Source organism: Tachypleus tridentatus, chromosome 10 (assembly GCF_004210375.1).
Source record: "Tachypleus tridentatus isolate NWPU-2018 chromosome 10, ASM421037v1, whole genome shotgun sequence".
NCBI lineage: Eukaryota > Metazoa > Arthropoda > Merostomata > Xiphosura > Limulidae > Tachypleus > Tachypleus tridentatus.
Window position 1 is genome coordinate 25955455 of NC_134834.1, and position 26469 is coordinate 25981923.

At 34.3% G+C, this 26469-nt stretch overlaps 1 protein-coding gene across 2 annotated transcripts in view; it reads left to right on the forward strand.

Moving 5' to 3' along the window:
• The window catches only part of LOC143228914 (uncharacterized), a 112056-nt gene that overhangs the window by 70829 nt on the left and 14758 nt on the right, over positions 1-26469 (forward strand). The window contains exons 2-14 of one of the 2 annotated variants that reach the window (XM_076460362.1): positions 500-571; positions 1917-1988; positions 5089-5160; positions 7650-7793; positions 9218-9289; positions 12018-12089; positions 14662-14730; positions 16676-16819; positions 19937-20077; positions 20775-20840; positions 21452-21595; positions 23883-23954; positions 25390-25682. In XM_076460362.1, the coding sequence (XP_076316477.1) occupies positions 500-571; positions 1917-1988; positions 5089-5160; positions 7650-7793; positions 9218-9289; positions 12018-12089; positions 14662-14730; positions 16676-16819; positions 19937-20077; positions 20775-20840; positions 21452-21595; positions 23883-23954; positions 25390-25682 (1433 nt within the window). The remainder of the gene's footprint in view (positions 1-499; positions 572-1916; positions 1989-5088; positions 5161-7649; positions 7794-9217; positions 9290-12017; positions 12090-14661; positions 14731-16675; positions 16820-19936; positions 20078-20774; positions 20841-21451; positions 21596-23882; positions 23955-25389; positions 25683-26469) is intronic. The other variant, XM_076460364.1, reaches the window with a different exon arrangement.

Here is a 26469-nt window from a genome sequence, read left to right on the forward strand (position 1 = left end):
ATAACGCAGCACAATGGGTTACCTTAGTTGTTCCCATCGCAGGAATCGAACCAGAAGTTTGACGCAATAATAATTTAAACTTGAGCATCCAGGGGCTGCTAATCATATTACTGTGATTACTCGTTTCAAGATTCCCGTGAATAAGTTTTGTTTGTTTTTGAATTTCGCAAAAAGCTACTCGAGGGCTATCTGTGCTAGCCGACCCTAATTTAGCAGTGTAAGACTAGAGGGAAGGCAGCTAGTCATCACCATCCACCGCCAACTCTTGGACGACTCTTTTACCAACGAATAGTGGGATTGACCGTCACATTATAACGCCCTCACGGCTGAAAGGGCGAGCATGTTTGGCGCAACGGGGATGCGAACCCGCGACTCTCGGATTACGAGTCGCACGCCTTAAGGCGCTTGGCCATGCTGGGCCCACCCGAGAATAAGAAACTCTAGTTGGTTTAGTCTTTCATGTTATTGTGACAAATTCCATTTTTCTTTTTCGTTTCAGGGATCTAAGCGACAACAAAATAAGCCAGCTGTCAGACTTCGCATTTTCTCATCTACCACAATTGGAAGAACTGTAAGTACCAGTTGTTTTGTTTTGTTTTACCTCAGACAACACTATACACGTCAGTAAACTAAACATACTAGTGCCTCTCCTATCGATTACAGAAAATTCACTTATCCACTCGGTTAGCTTTGTTTTGAGATTTCATTTCGCGTCGGTTTTTAAATTTGATTTCAGGGTTAAAAAAGCCGATAATAACGTACTCAAAACTTTATTTTTGTTTTTCTCGTATTTAAACTTAACTACTACTTATAACCGCAAAAGCAAACCGCGTAAATAAACAACGTTTTGTGATAGTAAAGAGAGAGTAGAAGTGGCTATTCGAACTGATTCGAATTTTAACAACTCAAGAAAAAAAACTTTTGACATATATGGCAGAATAGCTATGCTTAAATTACACAGTGTTATTATTTCTGTCTTCAGGCCTTCTGTCAGAAAATAATGGTGAGAACCTTCTAACCCCTGTGGATAGCAACGTTTTCGTGACGAACTGTCGTGAATGGTATTAAAACTTTAACAATAGTTATTCTTAAAAAGTTCATGTTGTATAAATTCCTACAGCATCAGTGAATGCGGTATTAATCATAGTACGCACAAATGCTCTATTTTACAAAACATTACCAGTTAGTTTTAATTTTTTATCATTGCTACTTTTGAACCAGATCCATTTCTTGTTTGAAATAATTTCGTAACAGTTTGTAATTGATGTATTTCTTGTTTAAAATAACAAGAACGTTCACGTGTTTCTACTTTCGTAATAAAAGTAAATAACATTTGTTTCGAATTCAAAACCTTCATATTCCTTGCCGCAGCGAGTTAGTCTAAAAGTTATTTTTTTTGGAAGATCAGTTCCATTATTTCGTAAGTAGAAAGATTATTTATAATTATCGGTGGCGCTAGTGCATTAGATCAGCGTGTTACGTTTCATGATGTCATATTTGCAGCCTGATAATGGAGAAAAATAAAGTTATCCGTGACCACTATTGTAAATCTACATGCACACAGGATAAAATTTCGCGTAGTTAAGAGTTGCACGTCGTGTAATAAAAGGTTTTTCCAGTATCATATAAGTAAGAGTTCCATTATAGTATGATGTCATAACAGTTTGTACTTGATCTATTTCTTGTTACTATTTATTCAGCCTATTTATTGTATTTGCACTTGTGTCAATGAGTATTACGATTTATTCAAACCTATTTATTATATTTTCTTGATTTGTAACTCAAAGTTTTGTGGATTAACATTTATTTTCTCAACAATTTAAACGAACTGGTAATTAAAGGAAATGAAAAACTCATACTAGAGAATGAAAAGCTATATGGCAAATCTTAATGTTTAAACTTTTTTAACATTCTAGAAACTTAGGGAGTAACAGTTTGATGCAGCTATCACCAAATGTGTTCAATGGACTCCACAAGCTGAAAGTTTTGTAAGTGAAAGATACGTTTGGATTAAACAACGTTTAAAATGATGATAAAACTACAGGTTTTTTTAACATTGCCTGGTCGTTTAAAATTATTTTTAGCACAGAGCTTTTGCTTAACCAGTTACTAACACCCAAATATTCAATAATAAACAAAACGCGCTGTTTTACTCGGTCAACTTCGATTTGAGACCATGGATTAATGCGCAATCATTTGTTGTCAGTACTTGTTAAATGTTGTCTCCAGCAGGTGTCTTATATATGTCCCTATATATAGGTTCATTACATTCATTCAGTGCAATTTAATCAATACGTAACCCCTCCTAGCGGCACAGCCGTAAATCTCTGGACTCATAAAGCTAAAATCTGGGTTTCGAAACTATTGGTGAACACAGCACTGATAGCCTATTGTATAGCTTTGTGTTTAATTGCAAACAAACAAACAAAAGTGACGTAGATCTTAAATTACCAAGTTCTTGTGCGCAAACTTTTAACCTACATCTTAATAAAACAAATAATAGATCTCCACAAAGTCAATAAATTACACATACAACGATAACTACACTTTTTTCTTAACGCTGAGCCGGAGGTGGCCTAGTTGTTAGCGTGCCAATTTCCCGAATCCAAGGGTACATGGCTCGAGTCCCGTTACCTCAGAGTTACACTTCACATTTTGGAGAATAGAGTATGTTATAAGAGTGATGTTGACATACTACTATTTTATACTGCTGAGACAGCAGTAAGTCTTTGCATTTACAACACTAAAATTAGAAGTTCGATTCCTCTCGGTGGACGCAGCTTTGCGCGAAAGTAAAAAAGAAACGTAAATTCCTTTTATTCGGCTGATTTTGTGTTTACTGAATATGAATTAAATTGTTTTCTTTTATATTATGACATGTTAATATATATGCGGCCTATTTAACTTACAATAAATCTATTTTCTAAATGTACAAACTTGCATGCTTGTTAGATTTAAGCTCATTTTGATTGTGATTTTGCGCTTAGGAACTCACAGGATAAGGCACTGGTCTAATAAGCTATAGGATCTAAAATTCCACCAAAATGCTTGCTATTTCATTCATGGAAAGATAATAACGTATCAGTAAATCCCACTATGTGCGGACCGAAACGGATGTTGTGTACTGTTAAATGGTTACATTTCTTCTGGTTAGCAGTCCAGTAATGGACAGTAGCAATATATCAGATAGCCTTCATGTACTTTGTCACAAACAAATTCAAGTTTGTGCTATGTAACAGTATATAAGTTGTGTTGTGTTTAAAACCATTACTTTACTTTCTAAAAAGACTATCTAGATGCTTTTAACTTTGTTCAGCACGAGAATAAAGTGTAAATGTTTGTGGTTCGTGAGCATGGTTTGCCCCCTGGATTCCGGTGTTGTCATAAGACACATATCCTTCTTTATAGTTTGGTGCGCTGGAAGCTTAAAACTTTAAGAAACATATAAATATATACATACATACGTACTTGGTCGCATTAGTCTAAAATAACTAGGGCCATAAATAGAATGTTCTGGAATTTTATGCACGTATTAAATATTAGTTGTATATTAGAATCTCCTTATTCAAAGCCTCTGGAACTCTTGTTTAGAACACAGCGATGCGATTATTTTTTATCGTTTATCTTCGTATTCACATTTTTTTTAAAATATCACTCCTGTCTCTGACTCTTTTTCTCTTGTTCGTACCTTAAATTCTGACTTTCCTCATTTAATAAATGAGTTTTACCGTTACGTCGTTTCACGCTGTATTAAGCCCGACAATCTAGTGATTTAGAATATTTGAATGCACTCCAAGACTTTTTTTTAGATTCTATTTTCTTTTGAATTTGGTTTTAGTTTGTTTGTATTTTTTAATATCGTTATCATTTAGATATATGCATGTCTTATTTTATTTGAAGTTTTTTTTCAGCACTCAAATCTTTCTTGAAGTAAAGTATTAATTATTAAACAGCTATAATAATCAGTTTAACTTCTTTAAAGTAAAATTTTTTTTTTTTAATTTCGCACAAAGCTACTCGAGGGCTATCTGCGCTAGCCGTTCCTAATTTAGCAGTGTAAGACTGGAGGGAAGGCAGCTAGTCATCACCACCCACCGCCAACTCTTGGGCTACTCTTTTACCAAGAAATAGTGGGATTGCCGTCACATTATAACGCCCCCACGGCTGAAAGGGCGAGCATGTTTGGCGCGACGGGGATGCGAACCCGCGACCCTCGGATTACGAGTCGAACGCCTTAACACGCTTGGCCATGTCATAATAAAATGTTTTCTTTGTTACATTCCCACGCAGATTAATTTAAATCTATTCAGTGCCAAAAAATATAAATATAAACTGTGCTATTTCTGCACTTTCGGCCCGGCATGGCCAAGCGCGTAAGGCGTGCGACTCGTAATCCGAGGGTCGCGGGTTCGCGCCCGCGTCGCGCCAAACATGCTCGCCCTTTCAGCCGTGGGGGCGTTATAATGTGACGGTCAATCCCACCATTCGTTGGTAAAAGAGTAGCCCAAGAGTTGGCGGTGGGTGGTGATGACTAGCTGCTTTCCCTCTAGTCTTACACTGCCAAATTAGGGACGGCTAGCACAGATAGCCCTCGAGTAGCTTTGTGCGAAATTCCAAAACAAACAAACAATTCTGCACTTTTATCTCTCCGCCCCCCATCCGTGGCTCAGCGATAACTTTGAAGACACATAACGCTAAAAATCGAGTTTCAATACTGCAGTGGCCAATCACACACAAAGCCCTTTGCATGGCTTTGTGTTTAAACAACAAACAAATGGTATCTATACCTTTATAAAAGACAAAAACAAAACTTTATAGTTCAATTTTTACGAAATACAAGAATAATTGGTAATTTCCACATCTTTTCAACGTACTTTGAAAATATATATTGTGTATTTTAGTAATAACACGAGAATAGTTCTCCCATTATATGAAAATCGTAAACATTTGATTTTGTTTTAGAGCTGTTTCTACTTTTCTAAACAATGTCATTGCTATTATAACTTCAATAATTCTTTACCCGTCTATCGTATTATTTAATTTATTTGTTTAAACCTACTAATGCTGTTTATTATATTTGATAAACAGATCTCTTCAAGACAACAAACTGGAGCATGTGCCAGAAGAAGCGTTACGTTTCCTACCAACCCTGGAAACGCTGTGAGTTAAATCCTAAGTGTTGTTTAATCCTGCAATTTTAAAACACTGTTTCACATTTACTCCTGTATTTCACCATTTTTTAATACTTCGTTCTTCTGTATCTCAATGTAAAGCTCGAGGACTTATTACGCTAGAATCCTTAGTTCGATTCCTCGTAATGGATAAAGCTCAAATAGCCTATTTTCCAGTTTTGTGATCCAAATAAAATGAGCAATAACACTTCTATGAAACGTAGATTTTGGTAAAGTTACATTTATTAATAAGCATAATTAAAGTTGAAAATTAATAGCAACTGTCAAAATGTTCTTAAGCTTTCATATATATATATAGTATTAGCTTACTGTATATATATACATATAGTATCAGCTTATTGTGTATATATATATAGTATTAGCTTACTGTATATATATATAAAGTATTAGCTTACTGTATATATATATATATAGTATTAGCTTACTGTGTATATATATATATAGTACTAGTTTACTTATGTATATATATATAGTATTAGCTTACTGTATATATATATATAGTTTTAGTTTACTGTATATATATATATATAGTATTAGCTTACTGTATATATATATATATAGTTTTAGTTTACTGTATATATATATATATAGTATTAGCTTACTGCATATATATATATAGTTTTAGTTTTACTGTATATATATATATATATTGCTTACTGCATATATATATAGCTAGCTTACTGTATATATATATAGTATAGTCTGTATATATATAGTTTAGCTTACTATATATATATATAGTTTTGGTTTACTGTATATATATATATATAGTATTAGCTTACTGCATATATATATAGTATTAGCTTACTGTATATATATATAGTTTTAGTTTACTGTATATATATATATATAGTATTAGCTTACTGCATATATATATAGTATTAGCTTACTGCATATATATATAGTATTAGCTTACTGTATATATATATAGTATTAGCTTACTGTATATATATATAGTATTAGCTTACTGTATATATATATAGTTTTAGTTTACTGTATATATATATATATAGTATTAGCTTACTGCATATATATATAGTATTAGCTTACTGTATATATATATAGTATTAGTTTACTGTATATATATATATATAGTATTAGCTTACTGCATATATATATAGTATTAGCTTACTGTATATATATATAGTTTTAGTTTACTGTATATATATATATAGTATTAGCTTACTGCATATATATATAGTATTAGCTTACTGCATATATATATAGTATTAGCTTACTGTATATATATATAGTATTAGTTTACTGTATATATATATATAGTATTAGCTTACTGTATATATATATAGTATTAGTTTACTGTATATATATATAGTATTAGCTTACTGTATATATATATAGTATTAGCTTACTGTATATATATATATAGTATTAGCTTACTGTATGATCAGTGTTATTTAGGAATAATTTGTTGTCGTTGTTTACCATGAAGTTGTTTCACTTTATCTGAATTATTTATGTGATGTCGGTAGTTCTACGTTTCTTATTTTCATAATTCAGGGGCTGTTAAAAATTCAGTTGTGTTTGTTTGTTTGTTTTTTAATTTCGCGCAATGCTACACGAGGGTCATCTGCGCTAGCCGTCCCTAATCCAGTAGTGTAAGACTAGAGGGAAGGTAAATAGTCATCACCACTCACCGCCAACTCTTGGTCTACTCTTTTACCAACGAATAGTGGGATTCACCGTAACTTTATAACGCCACCACGGCTAAAAGAGGCAAGCAAGTTTGGTATGACAAGGATTCGAATCCGCGACCCTAACCACCTGGCCATGGCGGGCCGGTTCAGTTTTTAGTTTCACATAAGACCTTCATACAAGCAAGTGTTTGTGGTTCCATTCATGATTTAACAGGTTGATCACATCATAGTTAACATAAAAGTTGATGTCTTTGTGGATGGATGGATGGACTTACGATCTCCTTTTAATACGGGAAAATATTCACTTGAGCAGTTAGTTTACTTGTTCTCTAAATAGATCAAGCTAGTGAGTTCCTTATTCAAATTCTGTTATTGAACAATTAAATAACATTATTGTTACTACTTATAGTTATTATTGAGAAAATGACGAGATATTGTATTATATATTGCGATCCTAAGCTTAAATATTTCTTTGTAATCTTTTGGCTTTTTTTTTTATTTGTTGAGCACGCCCTCATGTTACGTAATTAGTTTTGATTGGCGAAAACATTCGAGGTGAAGGATTTATCCAATAAAACGAAAGAATTTTAATTAAGCTTAAAATTTTTAACTCGGCATTATTACATCACCTTTTTGCTTCTGAATTCAAGCAGTAACATAATATTTTTACCTTTTTAATTAGCGACTTAAGTAAGTGATTTCAGGTAAATATACGATTAATAATAAATTAGTAATTAAATTATTTTAAAATCCTTGTGCGACGTTAGAAATGAAACGATAAATTTTATCTTGGCTTTTCCAGTTATATTAATGCAAACAAAATTGCACATGTTCCAAGGAAAAGCCTGTCAAATCAAAAACACTTGCAAAGGTTATGGCTAGATGGCAACTTTCTAACTGAAGTACCAGTGGAGGTCCTTACTGAACTACCAAACCTGCAAGCATTGTGAGTTAATGTACTTATTAGCATTTGTTTGTGATTAAGACAATTTGATAATTTAAATAAACTTTAGAACTTACAGCGTGACACTAGGAAATAGATTTATATTTTTAAAATTAGATATTTTTGTTTTTCTATATGTAACTGTTTGATGTATATCACTGCCTAGAAAATAGGCTATAAAATATATTGAATTTAAGGTAGAATTTCCTTATTTGGTATCTTAACAGTGAATTTCAAATTAAAAACTAAAATAGCGACTTCCCGCCCCAGCTATACACAAATCTCTATCTCTTATTCAAAGAGACATTTTGCTACCGGCCTAGAAATGGGGGTGTGTACCATAATCTCACCGTCTACGGTTTAGTATACTTTTAAGAAACGCGCTGTTTGACTGAGTTAAACAAAAGCGAATTTTTTAACTCAGAAACTCAAGAAACGTCATAGCATGTTAAAATTTTCTTCATATTTAAATTATATCCAGTCTACGCCACTGGCCTAACATAACCAGGCGGTTAGAGCACTCGACTTATAATCTGAGGGTAGTAGGTTTCAATCTCCATCACATCAAATATGCTTTTCTTTTTATCCGTGGAGTGCGTTTATAATGTGACGTTAAAGCCCACTATTCGTTGGTAAAAGAGTAGCCCAAGAGTTGGCGGTGGGTGGTGATGACTAGCTGCCTTCCCTCTAGTCTTACACTGCTAAATTAGGGACGGTTAGCACAGATAGCCTCGTGTAGTTTTGCGCGAAAAAAAACAACAAAACAGTCTACATCACTAGTATTCATCACAAAACAGTCTACATCACTAGTATTCATCACAAAACAGTCTACATCACTAGTATTCATCACAAAACAGTCTACATCACTAGTATTCATCACAAAACAGTCTACATCAGTAGTATTCATTACAAAACAGTCTACATCACTAGTATTCATCACAAAACAGTCTACATCACTAGTATTCATCAGTTAGGGATGTTTTATTGTATTATGCTGAACTCTTAAGGATGTTATTGTTTGCTGTCATACTTTAACCGTTTCTTCTATTGTAATATTTTACAAGGGATGTTATTGTTTGCTGTCATACTTTAACCGTTTCTTCTATTGTAATATTTTACAAGGGATGTTATTGTTTGCTGTCATACTTTAACCGTTTCTTCTATTGTAATATTTTACAAGGGATGTTATTGTTTGCTGTCATACTTTAACCATTTCTTTTATTGCAGTATTTTACAAGGGATGTTATTGTTTGCTGTCATACTTTAACCGTTTCTTTTATTGCAGTATTTTACAAGGGATGTTATTGTTTGCTGTCATACTTTAACCGTTTCTTTGATAACAATATTTAAGGTTTGCCGAAACTTCACTACACACATTATTTTAATGTTTGAGCTTCTGTTGAATATCTACTATTTACTTTTCACAGAAACCTGGCTGCGAATAAAATTCAAATAGTTCCAGAATTTGCTTTCATGAATCAGACAAAACTTCTTATACTGTAAGTACTTTTTTATCTTGTGCATTTCGTAAATGTTTTTAACGATACGTTAGTAGCCAACGTTTTGTTTGTACAAAGTTACACAACAGGCTGTTTGTATTCTCTCCACTGCGGGGAACCAAACTCTTGATTTAAAAGTTGTATATTGCTCACTCATTGGAGACCACAAATCGAATTTCTATAGTACTCTTGTATTTCTGTCTAAGCGTATTTCGAAATTTTTTAGAGATAGTTACAAACACTGTAAATATACACATTAATATGCACCATTCTTAAATATATCACTATTTATATTTGTAAAGTATTTACACCTAATTTTATTGTCATCCCGCTCTACTTTGCATAAAGCTCGAGAACTTATTACGCTAATATTCGAAGCCTCTCCCTTCCAGTTAGTGCAGCACAGAAAGTACATTAAGCTGTTTTACAGTTACAGAAAAACAAACAATTTTACGAGATTTATCTGTCGAGGCCATGTTCTTAATCCTAGCAGTAACTGAAGTTCTTTAGTAATAAAACAGAGCAAACCTAACATGACAGTCTGTAATATTTATGTGTACAACGAGAAGGACAAATTAGGCTTGAGTATCTAGACGCAGAAAGATTTAATTTTACAGCTAATTTCGGATTTCAAGATCGTAAATTGAAAGATGGCCAAACGTCCGATTAAAGTTTAATGGAGTCTTTTTTTTTTCATTTATGACAGATATGATAATTTTGCAACTGTGTTAATATAAGTACTATAGATTACCTAGTTGTAACTTTGAAAAATGTTTGTTACGCTAGCATCACAAAGATAACATACGCTGTAAAGAGTACAACAATGACAAAATGTACATTGCTTGCGTATAACAATATTAAAATAAAGGTTGCATAAACACGGGAATACAATAATTAGAGACAAGCGTTGCATAAGTTTAACTCTTAAAAAAGGTTTGTTGCATGCATACAACAATGACAAAATGTTTTTTTTATTAACTTTAACAGTAAACTGGCACCCCAGTGGTTTCGATACCCGTCGTGGGTAGAGCACAAATAACCCATTGTGTAGCTTTGGGCTTAATTCAAATATCAACAACAATAAACTGTGAGTTGCACGAATACAAAGGCGGCTTCGTATAATAAAGCTAAGTCAGGCTAACTGCTATGTTCACAGAGGGGAATCGAATCCCTAATTTAAGCGTTGCAAATCCGCAGACTTACCGCTGTCTAAGAGGGAGGGACTGCACGAACTCATTAATATATTCCTATTCTTGGACGTCACGTGCGTTTTACGACTCACAATACTTGAAACTTAATAATCGATTTTCAAAATGATTTGTCATTACAGAATTTTTGTCATTCACGTATAAGTTTTCAGCCTGAGAAAGATCCAAATCACTCCTTCTCACCAACTGAAAACGTTCAAATGTATATAAGTTACTAATTTATTTTATATTTGTTCTGTTTATACATTACAAATATTATATTTATAATATAGTATAGTTCTAATTAGAATCGTTATAACATCAGACAGTTGTATATTATAACCCTGAGGAAGCCCCAAAGGAGAAACGTTGGTAAAAATAAATTTTGAAAAATTATATATAACTAAAGTCTAAAGGTCGTTTTTTCTAAACTTTTTATCACAATACGCAGATCCTTCCATTATGCACTACAGATTTTGAAAGACAAAAACAATTTAGAGAATTTAATCCAATGCACTTAATAGGCTTTTGTAAACCTAAAAATTACTTATGAAAAACACAAAACACCGATTTACCAATTATTTAATTAGAGTTATTTTTACTTCCCCATTACACGACTTCCCCCAGGTTGTCGGTGGACATAGCAGATTGACCGATGTGGCTTTGCTTTTAAGAAAACACACACACACAGGTGGTTGAGGTACTCGACTCGTAATCCGATGGTCATGTGTTCGAATCCCCGTCGCACCTAACATGCTCGCCCTTTCAGCTGTGGGGGCGTTAAAAAGTGACGGTCAATCCCACTATTCGTTGGTAAAAGAGTAGCCCAAGAGTTTGCGGTGGGTGGTGATGACTAATTGTCTTCCATCTAGTCTTACACTGCTAAATTAGGGAGGGCTAATGCAGTTAGCCCTCGCGTAGTTTTGTGCGAAATTCAAAACAAACTAAACCATGTCCTCCCAGTGGCACAGCGGTATTTCCACGGACTTACAAAGCTAGAAACCGGATTTGAATACCTGTGGTGTGCACACCACTGATAGCCCAATGTACAGTTTTGTATTTAATAACAAATAATCTGTATTATTTACATATGAAAATAGTGTATATCGTACCTTTAAATCAGGAAAATATTTCTTTTTTTATGGATTTACGTTGTTTATCTGGACCTTTTAATAACATTAAATCAGGTATGATAGCTTTAACCGGGGGCTTATAATAGTAAACAGAGTACAGATAGCTCATTGAGTGGCTTTGGGCTTAACAACAAATTAGCAGACTTTAACATAAATGTTGTTTCAGCTATTTTTTGTACAAGCTCAAAATTTGTTTTATTAGTAAAGTTTGAAACTATATAAAAATGTATCCTTTAAGTTTTTTGTTTCAGAATTATAAGTAAAAAATTCTATTTGTTTACTTATAAGGCTCGCTTTGCACCCACAGTGTAGTGACACTTTGTCTTAGTGTTATGTAGAAATACATTTTATCACGCGAGTAGAGCTCTATAGCAGTTTTTATGAATTTGTTCTGTTTTCTGTTTCTAGAGTACTTCAGAAGAACAGTATCGAAGTAATCCAAAACAGGGCTTTCACGGGTCTAAATTCCCTTAGAGTTTTGTAAGTAGAAAAAAATGGGTTTTCTTAGTACTAAATATGACCTTTTAGCATTAGATTAGTTTTAAAATATTCGACTATCTGCATATAATCGCGGATGTCTGATGTGGAAGAATATTTTTCTCGAAAGAAATTATTATTAACTCTATAAAATTCCAATCAGCTATACTTGCATTAATATATGAACATTAGGCCTACTATAATGTTAAAACTGCATCTTTTATTCAGTTCTTTAGGACGTTTTTCAAGAATAATCACAATTTATAATAGTATTTCAATCAGACTACGTCTGACGTATCCACATCTTCGGCAATCGATACGATGGACATAGTATGGTTGAAATACTCTACACTATTCTTTGTAAAACCCATGAAAAACTGAATAAAAGTTGTAATTGTTAAAAATATAATAAGTGTACCGAATTAGCTTAAATACAATGTATTAAAAATTCATTGTCACAGCAGTGCTTGAGTAACGAAGCGCTTTAGGCTAATACAACAATAGGTAGGCAAACAATTATTTGTAAACATAAGGAAGAGTTTCCTTGATGGTAGAACATCATGTTTCGACAAAACGTTGGTCTGTCTTATTTAGATACTTCATTGTAACAGTATATAAACCTTTTATGGCTTAATACTGATCATATCTTAAGAATACAAACCAATGCTCTGTAGAAACATATCGTATGTTCTACCATCAATAAAAATTTTCTCTAGGTTTATAAATCGTAATTTGCCAAGCTATTTTGTGATAATTATAGTTAAGTAATAGGTAGAACAATAACAAATATAACAGGCTGTCAGTTGTAAGATCTGATAAATGGCACTAAACACAATATAAAAACAATTTGGCTATTGTTTCTACCTATTACCTCTGATGTAACTTACGTATTATTGTGCACAACATTGTTTGAAGGGAACAATACTGAAACATTAAAGAACGACAATTAACAATACTTGGTTATTATAGTATATATTTAATACAGAGGTCTGTGGTAGTGAACACGTGGATATATTTAATAGTACTTATCATAGTAGAAGACTTAATACAGAGATTGGTGGTGGTAAAAGTGTAGAGGTATGTAATTCCATACTAGTATCCGATCACCCGCATCAAAAGGCTTAGCTATAGAAGAAATTACGTGGAAAGTAGCTCCAAAATCTATAAAAAGTTGAGTTCCTGTAAAAATCTCGTAACGTAGACGCATCTATCTTCCTGGTTGATTAACCAAAACACGAGAGTTGCTACGTGTGAAATCTGTGTAACTAAGCTTACTTCCTAAGAGCATGAAAATAAATATACGGGAGTGAATTATGGTGGGTATCGAAGTGGCCCGGTGTTTGGCTATTATGCAGTCCCTATCACATTATAGGAGGAGGGGGGGCTCAAATCTGAGTTAAAATTAAGTAACAAACGTATGCAGAACTTAAAAACCAGAACATTTTACTACGATAACCAACGATGTTATTTTCGATTTATGTTAATAGTCCGGCGGGTTACCCATTTATTAGAAATGACTGACCGTCCGTCCCGTTAATTACACCGACAGCTGTTATGGTCAGTCTCTCCTTGGAAAGTCCCCCAAGGCTCAGCAGTGTGTCTGTGGACTTACAACGCTAAAATCCGGGTTTCGATACCCGTAGTGGGCAGAGCACAGATCGCCCATTGTGTAGCTTTGTGCTTAATTCAAAAAACAACAACAACTCCTTGGAAATACAAGTCAGATACTTAAACAAAAAATTAAGTCTAAATCTTAACGTGTGTGACATTTTACAACTATAAATTTAATATTTGTATAGAAATTAGAAAGTAACAAAAAATGTGAATATGAATTTTCATCTAAACGAAACGTTTCCGTAGAAACTGAGTGAACATTTTTTGGCCAATGAAGGGTGGGAAAGCTTCAGCTGCATAGCGATTTGTCCAAACACTCCGCCATTCATTACTAGAAAGTCAAACTCAATATTCTGTTGTAAAAAGTACGAACTTATCTTATTCTATTAACTGTAAAAAAGTACACCAGTTACACAGTGAAGCACTCTGTACGGTTAAGTTAGATAATGATAATCTAGGTTTATTGTGGTAAAAAAACTAGTCTTATCTTGGGCTATCAACTGTGAGGATGAAGAATATTAGCTATTAAGCAGATTATTCTAATGTCGTAGCTTCTCAGTGACAAAGCGCCATGTCTGCGGGCTTGCATCGCTAGAATCCACGTTTCAGTAACCATGGTGGGCAGAGCATAGATAGCCCATTATGCTGCCTTGTGCTTAACTTCAAGAAAACACTGTATCGATGAGTTAGATAAAGCGATAATTTGTTTCTATAATCTATGAACATACAAGTTACTTGAATTATGTAAAATAAAATTATATGCAATTTTAAAATACGATAATTTTAAACTTGGTTTGTTGTTTTTTATTAGGTAATGCAAGTAATTTCCCCTACGTAACTCGCGTATGAGTCGTAAATAACTTCTAATATATAAGTTTTTCCATCACGGTTTTTTTTAATAAACATCGATATACATGTTGTTGTTTCGCTTTTAACAAATCATTTTTAATATTTTTTACAGAGAAATAAACAGCAACAAACTCCAAACTCTACCAGAAGCACTAAGCAGTCTTCCTATGTTACAAGACTTGTAAGATTTCCCATTAATCTTTCTTTTCATACAACGTTAATCCTGTTTCGAAATTAATTCAGCTGCTCGGGTTCTACTAGACCCAAATTTCTTATCTTGGTTTTGGCCAAAGTGTTTTGCATCCTGGCAGCCAGCTCTACCAGTGACCCTCCTCAGTTATTCGGGCTGAGTACCGCCATAATCCGTGATGACGAGAAAACCCTCTTGTAGAGAAAAATATACATGTAAAAACGGCTGGTATGGGCTGTTTCTGCGTAAAAAAATTTTCTCAACCCATACCAGCCGTTTCTACATAAATATTTTAGTACCGCCATGTTCATTTGTAATAAATACTGGAGTAAAAATGTTTCTCAGGATGGCTGGTATGGGTATTAACACTTTTATTGATAAGATGACAACAACGTTTCGACCTTCCTAGGTCGAAAGAAAGAGTAAACTTAACCTGAAGATGACCTAGGAAGGTCTTGTTGTCACCTTATCAATAAAAGTGTTAATACCCATACCAGCCGTTGTCAGATACATTTGTATTTCGAGTGGGTTTCTCGTCATCAAGAAATACTAGAGTAATTTAACGCATACACTGTTAAATGAGGCCCGGCATGGCCAAGCGTGTTAAGGCGTGCGACTCGTAATCTGAGGGTCGCGGTTCGCATCCCCGTCGCGCCAAACATGCTCGCCCTTTCAGCCGTGGGGGCGTTATAATGTGACGGTCAATCCCACTATTCGTTGGTAAAAGAGTAGCCCAAGAGTTGGCGGTGGGTGGTGATGACTAGCTGCTTTCCCTCTAGTCTTACACTGCCAAATTAGGGACGGCTAGCACAGATAGCCCTCTAGTAGCTTTGTGCGAAATTTAAAAACAAAACAAACAAATACTGTTAAATGAAAAAAAAAAAGATCTGGCAGAAAGTGGAGTTTTGATGAGAAGTGCTGACTTTAGGCTTAGGTTATGCATGTTTTAAGCGTTATTTTTCTTCCTTCATTTATAACAGTAACAACTAAAAATATTTTACTGAGACATTTCTCAAAATGTTTGTTATCACTTGCACATAAATCAATACTTCTCTGAGTTAATGACCCTACGTTTACCGATGGTGTCCATTAAGGGGTCCGTCAACTTTTCAAATACATTTTTTTCTGAACCATTTATACATCATATTTATACGTTACGGAACCCTTAACAACACACGAGACACACACACAAATTAAGCAAAGATAACATCAATATAACAGTTAAAATTTCACTAGCTACATTTGGAATTATCTACGTAACTTGCATGGAAAATTCATGGTTTTGTTTATATATTTTTGGACCGGTATGGCCAGGTGGTTAAGGCACTCGACTCGTAATCCAAAGGTCGCTTGTTCGAGTACCCGTCACACCAAACATGCTCGCCCTTTCAGCCGTTGGGGCATTATAAAGTTACGACCAATCCCACAATTCGTTGGTGAAAGAGAAACCCAAGAGTTGGTGGTGGGTGGTGATAACTAGCTGCCTTCCCTCTAGTCTTACACTGCAAAATTAGGGAAGGCTGGTGCAGAGAGCCCTCGTGTAACTTTGCACGAAATTTAAAACAAACAAAGAGATTATTTATTTTTCTCCCTTACGCTGAGTTATGTAATACGCAAAAACACAAAATTGCAAAATCCGATGTAATATACAGATTTCACCGGAAATAAGCAGCTTGTAAATCAGTATGTAAGCTTGAAGGTCAAAATAAGTGAACCTTACGTTAAATTCACGTTACGTATCACAACCATTTCATTTCCTTTGCTCTAATAATAGTCTCGGAATATACTCACTAACCCCTTGAACTGCCACACAATAAAGGTGTCTATAGTAATATAAACGAGTAAAGTGTAAAAATTTCGTTTTTGTGTATAACAAAACCGTGTTTAGGACTAGCTCTCATAAAGTCTACGTTTTCTTTTACATTTTCCATATAAGAACATTTGCGGATAACCAGATTTCCTACGTACCTGACAACGCCTTTCAAAACAACCCACAGCTGACCCTGTTAGAAATGGGAGGTAACCCCATTGTGGACGTGGGAAGACATGCCTTCTCGTACCTTCCGGACTTGAAAGAATTGTAAGAAACTAACTGTTCGTGTAATACGTATATTTACCAGTATATATATATACTTGTCATAAGTTTGAGATATAAATAGCGAATTCATGAGGTTTCGTTGCGCTGATTGGTAGTTAAACACTGGTGGTTGTTGTGTCCAAAATTTAAGGTAACTATTCATGTGAAAATAAGAAGTGTTAAAAAGAGACAAGGTAATACAAATATGGTGATTTTGTGCAAATTTAGAGTTGTTAAAATATGATGTTAGATTTCAGTCTTGTTTTCTTAACGTTGTGTAATAACTACCGGTGTAATAACTTTCTTCAAAGTGATGCTACTATAAACGACGAAACGGTCCCTTTTTAACCATTTATAAACGTATTCTGTAGTTTCACATTGAAATATATTAAAGAACAATACTTCTTGTTCGGTCACATGACAAGAATAGCTGATTTTAGTTCTATTATTGTCAACTGGCACTGTTACAACTAGAGTTGTCAGAAAATTCATAACAAACAAGCTATGAATCTTCCAAAGAGCACGTGTGTTGCACTGAGCGTTACGTCAACCGACGCTGCGGTGTCTACAAAGCCAGTGTTGACAGATATAAAAGAAACAAACACTTTATTTTACAATACGTCTGTTTGTATACTGAACGTTAACAATAAGGCAAGTGGCATTTGATTTGGAAGAAATTCACAGTAGTAATGTATCAGGTTCCTTTAAAAAAAATTGATTTGAAATGAATTTATGAATATTGTAATTCTCAACTGCGTCGAAGACGATTGAGAGTTGTATTATTGATGCGTTTATTATTATTTTAACTTAGAAATTTTATTTTTATTTTAGTTTTGAAAACATTTTTGGTACTTAGTTTACCAAATTATTCTTTACGAGTATGTAAAGTTTTAAATACCTTTCACATAATAAAATAAGAGTTAATATACAATAGAATCCTAAACACACACGTATATCATGAAATCACCGCTTTCCCTATAAGAAAAGCGCTTGTTGATAGCCACATACATAATCCAGAAACAATACAGACATTGGCAATGATTTGCATTAATAACACAGCTTGATAGCTACCATAGATTCAAATAACACAGAGAAGCTGCACTATAATGAAGTTTACACTAATGACGTCTGGTGAGCATATTGGTATCATACAACATTATGGTTTATCTGCATTACTTCCGTGTACACATCGACGAACATAAGTTCAATCAGTTAATATTGTGTATAACATATCAAGAGAAAGATAAACAGTTTTATCCATTACTATGTCAGAGTTTCACTATGTTAATGAACTAGGTAATGACTTATAATTAATTTTACGTATATATAACAACTAATGTCATTAACGTCATCAGTGCTTTGTTCCGTCTGTTCCTTACGTTTGGCAGAACTAAATAATAACTGTTATTATATTCTATACAATTCAACATTAATATTACCCTTCCGTAAGCCTCCCAGTGGCACAACGGTGTGTCTGCGGACTTATACTGTTAGAAACCGAGTTTCGATACCCGTGGTGGGCAGAACACAGACAGCCCTTTATATACATGCGCACTTAATAACACTCACTTTCGTAAAAGCATCATAAAAAATGATAAAAAATTATTAGATATTTAGATGATTTCGTATGAAAAGTTTTGTCTGGCTGAAGTATTAGAGAAAACGAATGTGGATATACAACACTATGTAACACAAATTTTGTTCCTGGATACTATGTGTTATTTCTTAATTACTTATGTTGTAAAAGTACAGAAAATGGCCATTATTCCCTTCAAACTTTGCTTTAGTGACCTGGATTTAATTTATGAAATTTATAAATTAACATATTTTCTATGTAAAAACGGGCAAATTTGCACATTTTCATTTACATAAGGTCTGAATAAAACAACATATGAATCAAGATTTATATGTATTTATACTAAAGTTATACAAAAATGTTTAGAAGTGAGTAGATTTTCCGAGATTTGCGACTGTAATGTAAATCACTTTCACGTATCAGCCCCCAAATATAGTCTCCCATCACGTTTTCGTTGTACACTCCCAGGTTACAAAAGTAAAGTTTGAAGAGAAAAATAGGTCTTTTCCATTCACTTTAGGCATAAGCAATTGGGAAATAACACTTTCTGTCCAGGAACAATAAAAAGTAAACATTTTGTTACATAGTTTTATTAATACAATAAATAGTGTTCATCTTATTTAAATCTTTGCATCATTTAAAACAAAAGACAGAGTCAGTTATATGTTTTAACGTTTCACTGACTTTGTTTTACTTATATAAAAAATAAACTAATCTCAGTCTTTAATTGTTTCGACACGTTCTGCAAGGAAATACGAAACAATAAAGTGGTTTAAAAAACCACTTGCATCGAAGGATATTTTTGTAATTGGTGTTAAAGTGTTTTTTTCGTAAAACAAGTTCTGTAAAAAAATATCTATATTGAGCTCCACATGTATTATCCTATATTACGTTCAGCTACTCGCAATTAATCGTTGTCATTGTTAATGGCCTAATCTATTATCAAAGTTTCATTACTACTGACTTGTTAATTTTAATTACTAGATACTAATAATCAGTTAGTTTATATGCTACATAGTGGCTGCTAATCTGCTTCTGTCTTCAAAAAAATCGAGGCTCCGCATGTTCAGGTGGTTAGGCGCTTATCTCGCAATCTGAGGGTCTTAGTTTTGAACCCCCCTCACACCAAATATGTTCGCCCTGTTAGCCATGGGGCGTTTTAATAGTTATAATTTATCAGTCAATTCCACTATTTGTTAGTAAAAAGAGGAGCCAAACAAAACAACGGTGGGTGTTGATAACTAGCTGCCTCCCCTTTGATCTTGAACTGATACATTAGGGATGGCTAACGCAGACAGCCACTGTGTAGCTTTGGCGAAATTCAAAAGCAAACAAGTCCATAGGACTATGTTTTTAATCTAGATGAGTACACTAGTACTTCTAGCTAGTTGATCCAGGTGATCGATTACTTTACGGCAACTAATCACGAGAACGATATATATTTATGTAAATGATAACCATAAACTTGCTCTAACTACCTTAAAACTAAACATTAAAATTATTGAAAATACATTTGTTGAACTTGACGTTATTTTCTTTTTCAGGTATCTCAGAGAAGTCCACAATTTGAAGCTGTTTCCTGACCTTAGCGGTACCACAGCGTTAGAACATCTTCTGTTAAATAGAGGTCTTCTGCAAGATGTACCGTCGGGGTTTTGTACCCAGACACCACACCTGAGAAGCCTGTAAGACATCAGGAAGAATAGAAAATAATATTCAATATATATTTCTTTTAAGCTTCCATAAATCACCATGATTCATCTAATAATGTCAGTTATAACCCGCAGTTTTATTTATTATCATTTATCAAACCCGATTAAAAAGGAAAGAAAAACCAATATTGAAACACTATACAGAGGTATATGAGGAAACACACTTTCCACGTACTCAGATGGAATGGCATTTTTTTTGTCCTATCTACGATGTCGCTCGACATTTTACCATAAATTCTTCCAAAATACAGCTCTGCACGTTAAGTTCTTAATCTTCCACCGATATCTCAGTTAAGAAGTCTGGCAAAACTAACCGACTTCTCTTTTCGACGCATTTACACAATGATTAACTTTTAGGCTTACAGGCTTTAAAAGCCAAGATACTGGGGGCTTAACCCTTGAGATAGGCACAGTGCAGGCAGCTCATTATGTAATTTTGCACTTATAAGAAACAAGGAACCTCTATTTATTTATTTTTTCTTTCTCTAATACTGGATTTATGAAGAGTTTCTTATTAGTTGAAAGGCTTAAAAATATTTGCTTAAATACGTTTAAGTAGGCGACACCTAAGTAAATTAAGCTTGCAATTATTTCGTATTTTGTATTTTCTAGTTGCTCTGAGATGTAACGAAGCGAGTTAATGCAGATATATGTATATATCTTCTTTCAGCGATTTGAAATCTAACCGACTTTCAAAACTTCCGGAACTGCGAAACTGTACAAAACTTCGTCTTTTGTAAGTGCGAATCTCATTTCCTGTATTCTAAAGTTTTAGGTTTAAAAAATAATAGACTAACGGGCCAGTTTTTGTGATGTTCGAATTTTTATTGAGTTGTTTCTTTATTCAAATATTTGTTATCTTTAAATGTTAACGTCCGTGTAATTAATTCTTCACTCTAACTTATTGTGAACTATTTACAAAGATTCTCTGATAATAAATAGCAGCATAGTGGCTCAGTAACAAATCTCACGACTTACCACTTCAAAATTTAAGTTTCTTTACCCGAAATGAGCAGAGCAAGGAGCCAGTTGTGCAAATTTGTGCTTATTAACAAAAAATAAACAAGACTGATAAGTAAGACAAATATAATCGTGTAACCTACACTATTTACTGCACTTGATCGAACTTAGTTTAAATACATTTACAATGGATTGTTCCTCATACGTTTTACATTTTTATTATCGTATATGTGGTCAAATTCTACAGTTTGGATTCACGGATCTAAATAGCCATCAAAGCGGATGAATGGATGATCGCTTAGAGAAAACTGTAATCGAACGAAATAACTTGCTGTTGTTGTTGTAATTGGGTGGTTGATAAGCAAAAACTTTTCTCCTGTCCTTTAGAGATCTCAGTTATAATCATATTCAGTCCTTAGAAGATTCGCCGTTCAGAAGCCAGACAAAACTAATCGATCTTTTCCTTGGAAACAACTTTGTCGAACGTATTTACAACTCTTCTTTCTTAGGCTTAAAGGATTTGCAAGTGATGTGAGTATTAGGAGTTTTGTAATTTGGTTTGTGGTTGCGTTTTTGGAGCCAGTTCTTGCATATGTTATGACTAGACTTACAGAATTATGAATGGAATTTGCCACCTGATCTAAAACGTGCCACACTTCCCCAAATTCGTTCAAACATAATATTATTATCTTGAAAGAAAATGTTTCTTTTGATGAGTGTACTAGAATAGACGGCAACTATTATCTTGAAAGGAAATGTTTCTTTTGATGAGTGTACTAGAATAGACGGCAACTATCTGTTGTAAAGAGATAAGGTATAGTGACATATCAGGAAGGAAGACGTTCCAAAGGTCGTCCTCTACGCTTGTGTTTTTTACAACAGACAGGAGCTGTTCATTCTAGTATGCTGATCGTGAATACATTGCCTAAATAATCTATCCAAAAATACTTGTTTTATTTAATTAATTGAAATACTTTTTTCTAGCCCTGTAGGTCAAATAAAACATGAACTTTACTTAAGTTTGTTTGTTTATGAATTTCACGCAAAACCACACGAGGTCTATTTGCGCTAGCCGTCCCTAATTTAGCATTGTAAGACTAGAGGGAAGGCAGCTAGTTATAACCACCTACCGCCAATTCTTTAGCTACTTGTTTATCAAAAAATAGTGAGATTGACCGACACATTATAACGCCCCCACGGCTAAAAGAGCTAGTATGTTTGGTGTGACGGGGATTCGAACCTGCGATCCTCGGACTACAAGTCGAGTGCCTTAATCGCCTGGCCATACCGGGCATTTTATTCATAAGTATTGTGTGAAAGATTAGTTGCTGTTTTGTAAATAACTTTCGACGAAAATATTTATTCATGTTTTTAGAATGTTTTGTTTTGCTCGCTTCATGATTTGACAACAGAAATTGGTTAAAAGAATATTACATTCCGCGGCTGTTACATACCATTTCCAAAATTGAACATTTTTCCCTTGTAGCATCACTCTGCTTACGTCAAAACGTATAGCTTGTTACATTCAGTTCCACAGTAACTCCATATCTGCTGCGGTGCCACGTGGCTTGTTGATTTGCTTCTTCAAAATCATTTTAATATAATCTATTCAAGTGTCTGCATATATTGTTTTAAACTAACACTATACCCCATTCAGTACGCTCTTGATGTAGACTGTAATACAGTGACAGACTTCTTCCTGAGTTGGAAAACAAACAGTCTCTCGGTACGTCGCCAATTAAATAAACGAAAAATATATTTAAGTGAATTATCTTCAAAAGTCCAAGTTACTCAGTTTTCATAGCCTAGTATGTCTATAAATTGTACTCTCACACTTATAATGTGTTCTCGGTACACATTAAACTTGTAGCCTACAGCTATTGTTTTATCCAACTGTTTTCGGCAGCCTACAGAAGAGTTTCTTCAGTTTTGTTTGACGCTCAAATATTTAGTATGTAATGAGATATGTGTTAATTAATTAATAGCATTCAATAACACGAAAATGTTATTTTGAATAATTTCCAGTCATGACCATTTAGTTCACTACAGAAGAGGCCCGGCATAGCTAGTTGGTTAAGGCACTCGACTAGTAATCCGCGGATCGGGGATTCGAATCCCCGTCACACCAAACATGCTCGCTCTTTCAGCCGTGGGGACGTTATAATGTGACGGTCAATTCCACTTTTCGTTGGTAATAGATTAGCGCAAGAGTTGGCGGTGGGTGTTGATGAATAGCTGCCTTCCCTTTAGTCTTACACCGCTAAATTATGGACGGCTGGCGCAGATAGCCCTCGTATAGCTTTGCGCAAAATTCAAAAACAAAACATTAATGAAGAAAGATATCTACTATTCGGAAAATGTTATCAGGTTTTGATACTGCGATATGTCTCTTTTTATACATCAGGTTTGATATATTGGTTAGCGTGCATGTTCTTAGTATGAATCTTATGATTTGTGGTTTGCAACCTGTTCCCGCAAGAATGCAGGCTGCACTTTAGAGCCGTGAGTACACTTCTAGAATGACAATAAATTCTAAAATTCCATTAAACAAGAGTAGCTTAAGAGCTAGCGATAGATTCTATTAACTAGTTACGCTCTCTCTATTTATATAGATTTGCTTTAAGATTCTGAAACAAAGAACAAAACAAGGGTTTAAATACATCTATCCTGAAATAATGGCAATTTGCCCACAGTGAAACCCATAACTTAAATATCTGCCAGCGTTTTCCCAGATTTTCTAAATGATGCGAAAAACTGTAGTGTTTTTTTATGTTTGACGTCCATGTTTTTTTTGGTCCATATACTTAACTTCTTTCAGGGACTTGAAGAACAACCGAATTACGTTCATCGACATCCACGCTTTTGCTCAAGTCCCACAGTTAAGAGATCTGTAAGTTATTGTTTTACTCTGTATTGTTTTGTAAATTACCTGACATATTTTGTGACTTCAAGTAAACGGAACCAAAAAACAGAATAATCTAAATTTTGGTATTTTTTAATAATTTTAACTAAAAAAAGTGTGGCTGAAAACGAAAACTTAATTAAAATCAGTCCCCACAGTATGTCTGTAGACTTGCAACGCTAGAAACTGGGTTTCGATACCTGTGGTGGGCAAAGCACAGATAGCAAATTATGTAGCCCACAATCGTTTGAATTACACATCAAAATTACTTCCGAGAAATGTGTGAATTTCAGTAAAACAATGATTTTTGGTATCACATAAATTATACGAATTGTCTGTGATTCATAACAGTCGACAGTAAAATGACATTACAATAAGTCATACTCTGATTCTCCAGACAATATGGTTGAAATAGTCACCACCACCCGCAGTTGTTTCATCATAGTTATCATAATGATAGGTTACACTTCTGTAAATATATGTCTGTCTGAAATGAAAGAGTCATGCTGTGCTTTATGAATGGCCCCGCATGGCCAAGTGTGTTAAGGCGTTCGACTCGTAATCCGAGGGTTCCGGGTTCGAATCCCGGTCGCACCAAACATGCTCGCCCTTTCAGCCGTGGGGACGTTATAATGTGACGGTCAATCTTACTATTCGTCGGTAAAAGAGTAGCCCAAGAGTTGGCGGTGGGTGGTGATGACTAGTTGCCTTCTCTCTAGTCTTACACTGCTAAATTAGGGACGGTTAGCATGGATATATCTCGAGTAGCATTGCGCGAAATTCCAAAACAAACAAACAAAAACAATCTTTGTGAATGTTTTACTGCACGCTATGGTTTATGTATTGAAGCTGTCTCCAGGTGTAAGGTGTGTGAAAAACCACGTGAAATATAACGCTTTGATACCATATATTAGTATTGTTTTATCTCTTCGTATATATATATATATATATTAGAATATCCTTATAAAAGTATCGCGTACAAGAAGAAAATAAACTGTTTATAAGTGTTAACTTAATTGTGTGTACAGAACAGTTGCTATACAAGTGTTAACTTAATTGTGTGTACAAAAGAGTTGCTATACAGATGATGAGTCATAAATAAAAGATTCATTCTAAAGTTCAGGGGTAATGTTAAAGGTATTATAAAGAAAACACCAGGGTTCGATACCCAGGCACAGCGAAAATAGATCATTATGTAGTTTTGCACTTAAAGACAAACAAAAAAAGATTGGTTTTGACCAACCTTTTAGTTCAGCTTTAACATTTGGGGGAAGAGCTTATATCGAAGACATGATAATTTGATTCTAATGGTGGAAACAACTCAGGTAAGACATTGTGGGGTTTAGACTTAAACATAAACAAACAAGACTGATTTATACCACCTTTTTGATGAAGAATTATCTTCAGTCTTTGTTTTGTAAAGGAACCTCGGAAACAACCTCTTTTCTACGCTTCCCACCCAAGGTCTGCAAAACTTGAGACAGCTTAAGACCTTCAACAATCCTAAACTGAAGGAGTTTCCGCCCCCAGAGTTTTTCCCCCAGGTCCACACCTTAGCTCTATCGTATGCTTATCACTGCTGCGCTTTCCTTCCAGTGACTCAGAAGCCTACTCCAAAACCTTCCTCTCTTCAAGAAACAATCGTTTGGCTATCTAAGGATGACGTGGACATTAGCTTCTGGAAGACCAATCTTACGGATGTTTGGCCCAATTACGGTAAGAGAGAAATTTTCGAATTTCTACTTGAGTTGAGAAGGAAACAAAAAGTTATGCAATATTTTTTTTTGTTAAGCATCCACCATTGACATACAAGTAAAACTAAAAGAACAAAACACTTTAACAAATCTTTCAACCATAATTTGCACCCCTGTGGGACAGCGGAACTCTTCAGAGTTACTACGATAAAATAAAGTGTTCGATCCTTCCTCGGTGAAAATATAGCAGATTGTCCGATGTAGCTTTTACTGTAAGAAAACGCACACGCATTAACTTAAATTATCAATAAAAATTATAACTATATTTCAGGATTTATATAAAACTACCATAAAAACAAAGAATTCTGTCTATCTCTCTTGATTTATATGCATATAAAAGTTCCGTTTTAAAAACTAAGTATACTACGTTTCTATGAAGCTGAGTGGAGGCCAACGAATATCTTTGTTTATCTGTTTATATGTTCATCCACGTGTCTTATAGAATAGTTAAATCAAATTCAGAGTATATATTTAATTTGTTCGTGTGAATATATACTCAACAATCGAGGTGTTGTATTTTGTTCTCTCTTCACATTTTCACACAGGAGGATGTAGTGGCTGTTTTCTTTTATTAGGTTTCTCGGTAAATGTGAGAGCCTATAATGCTAAAAATAAAACTTTCAATAATATGGTGGATACAAAAGCAATAATCCATTGTTTAGCTTTCTGTTCAATAGCAAAAAAAAAGAAAAAGATTGCAGAGCCTTCTAGTGGCTGATTCATGAACAGTAGAGCTAACACCTGTAACG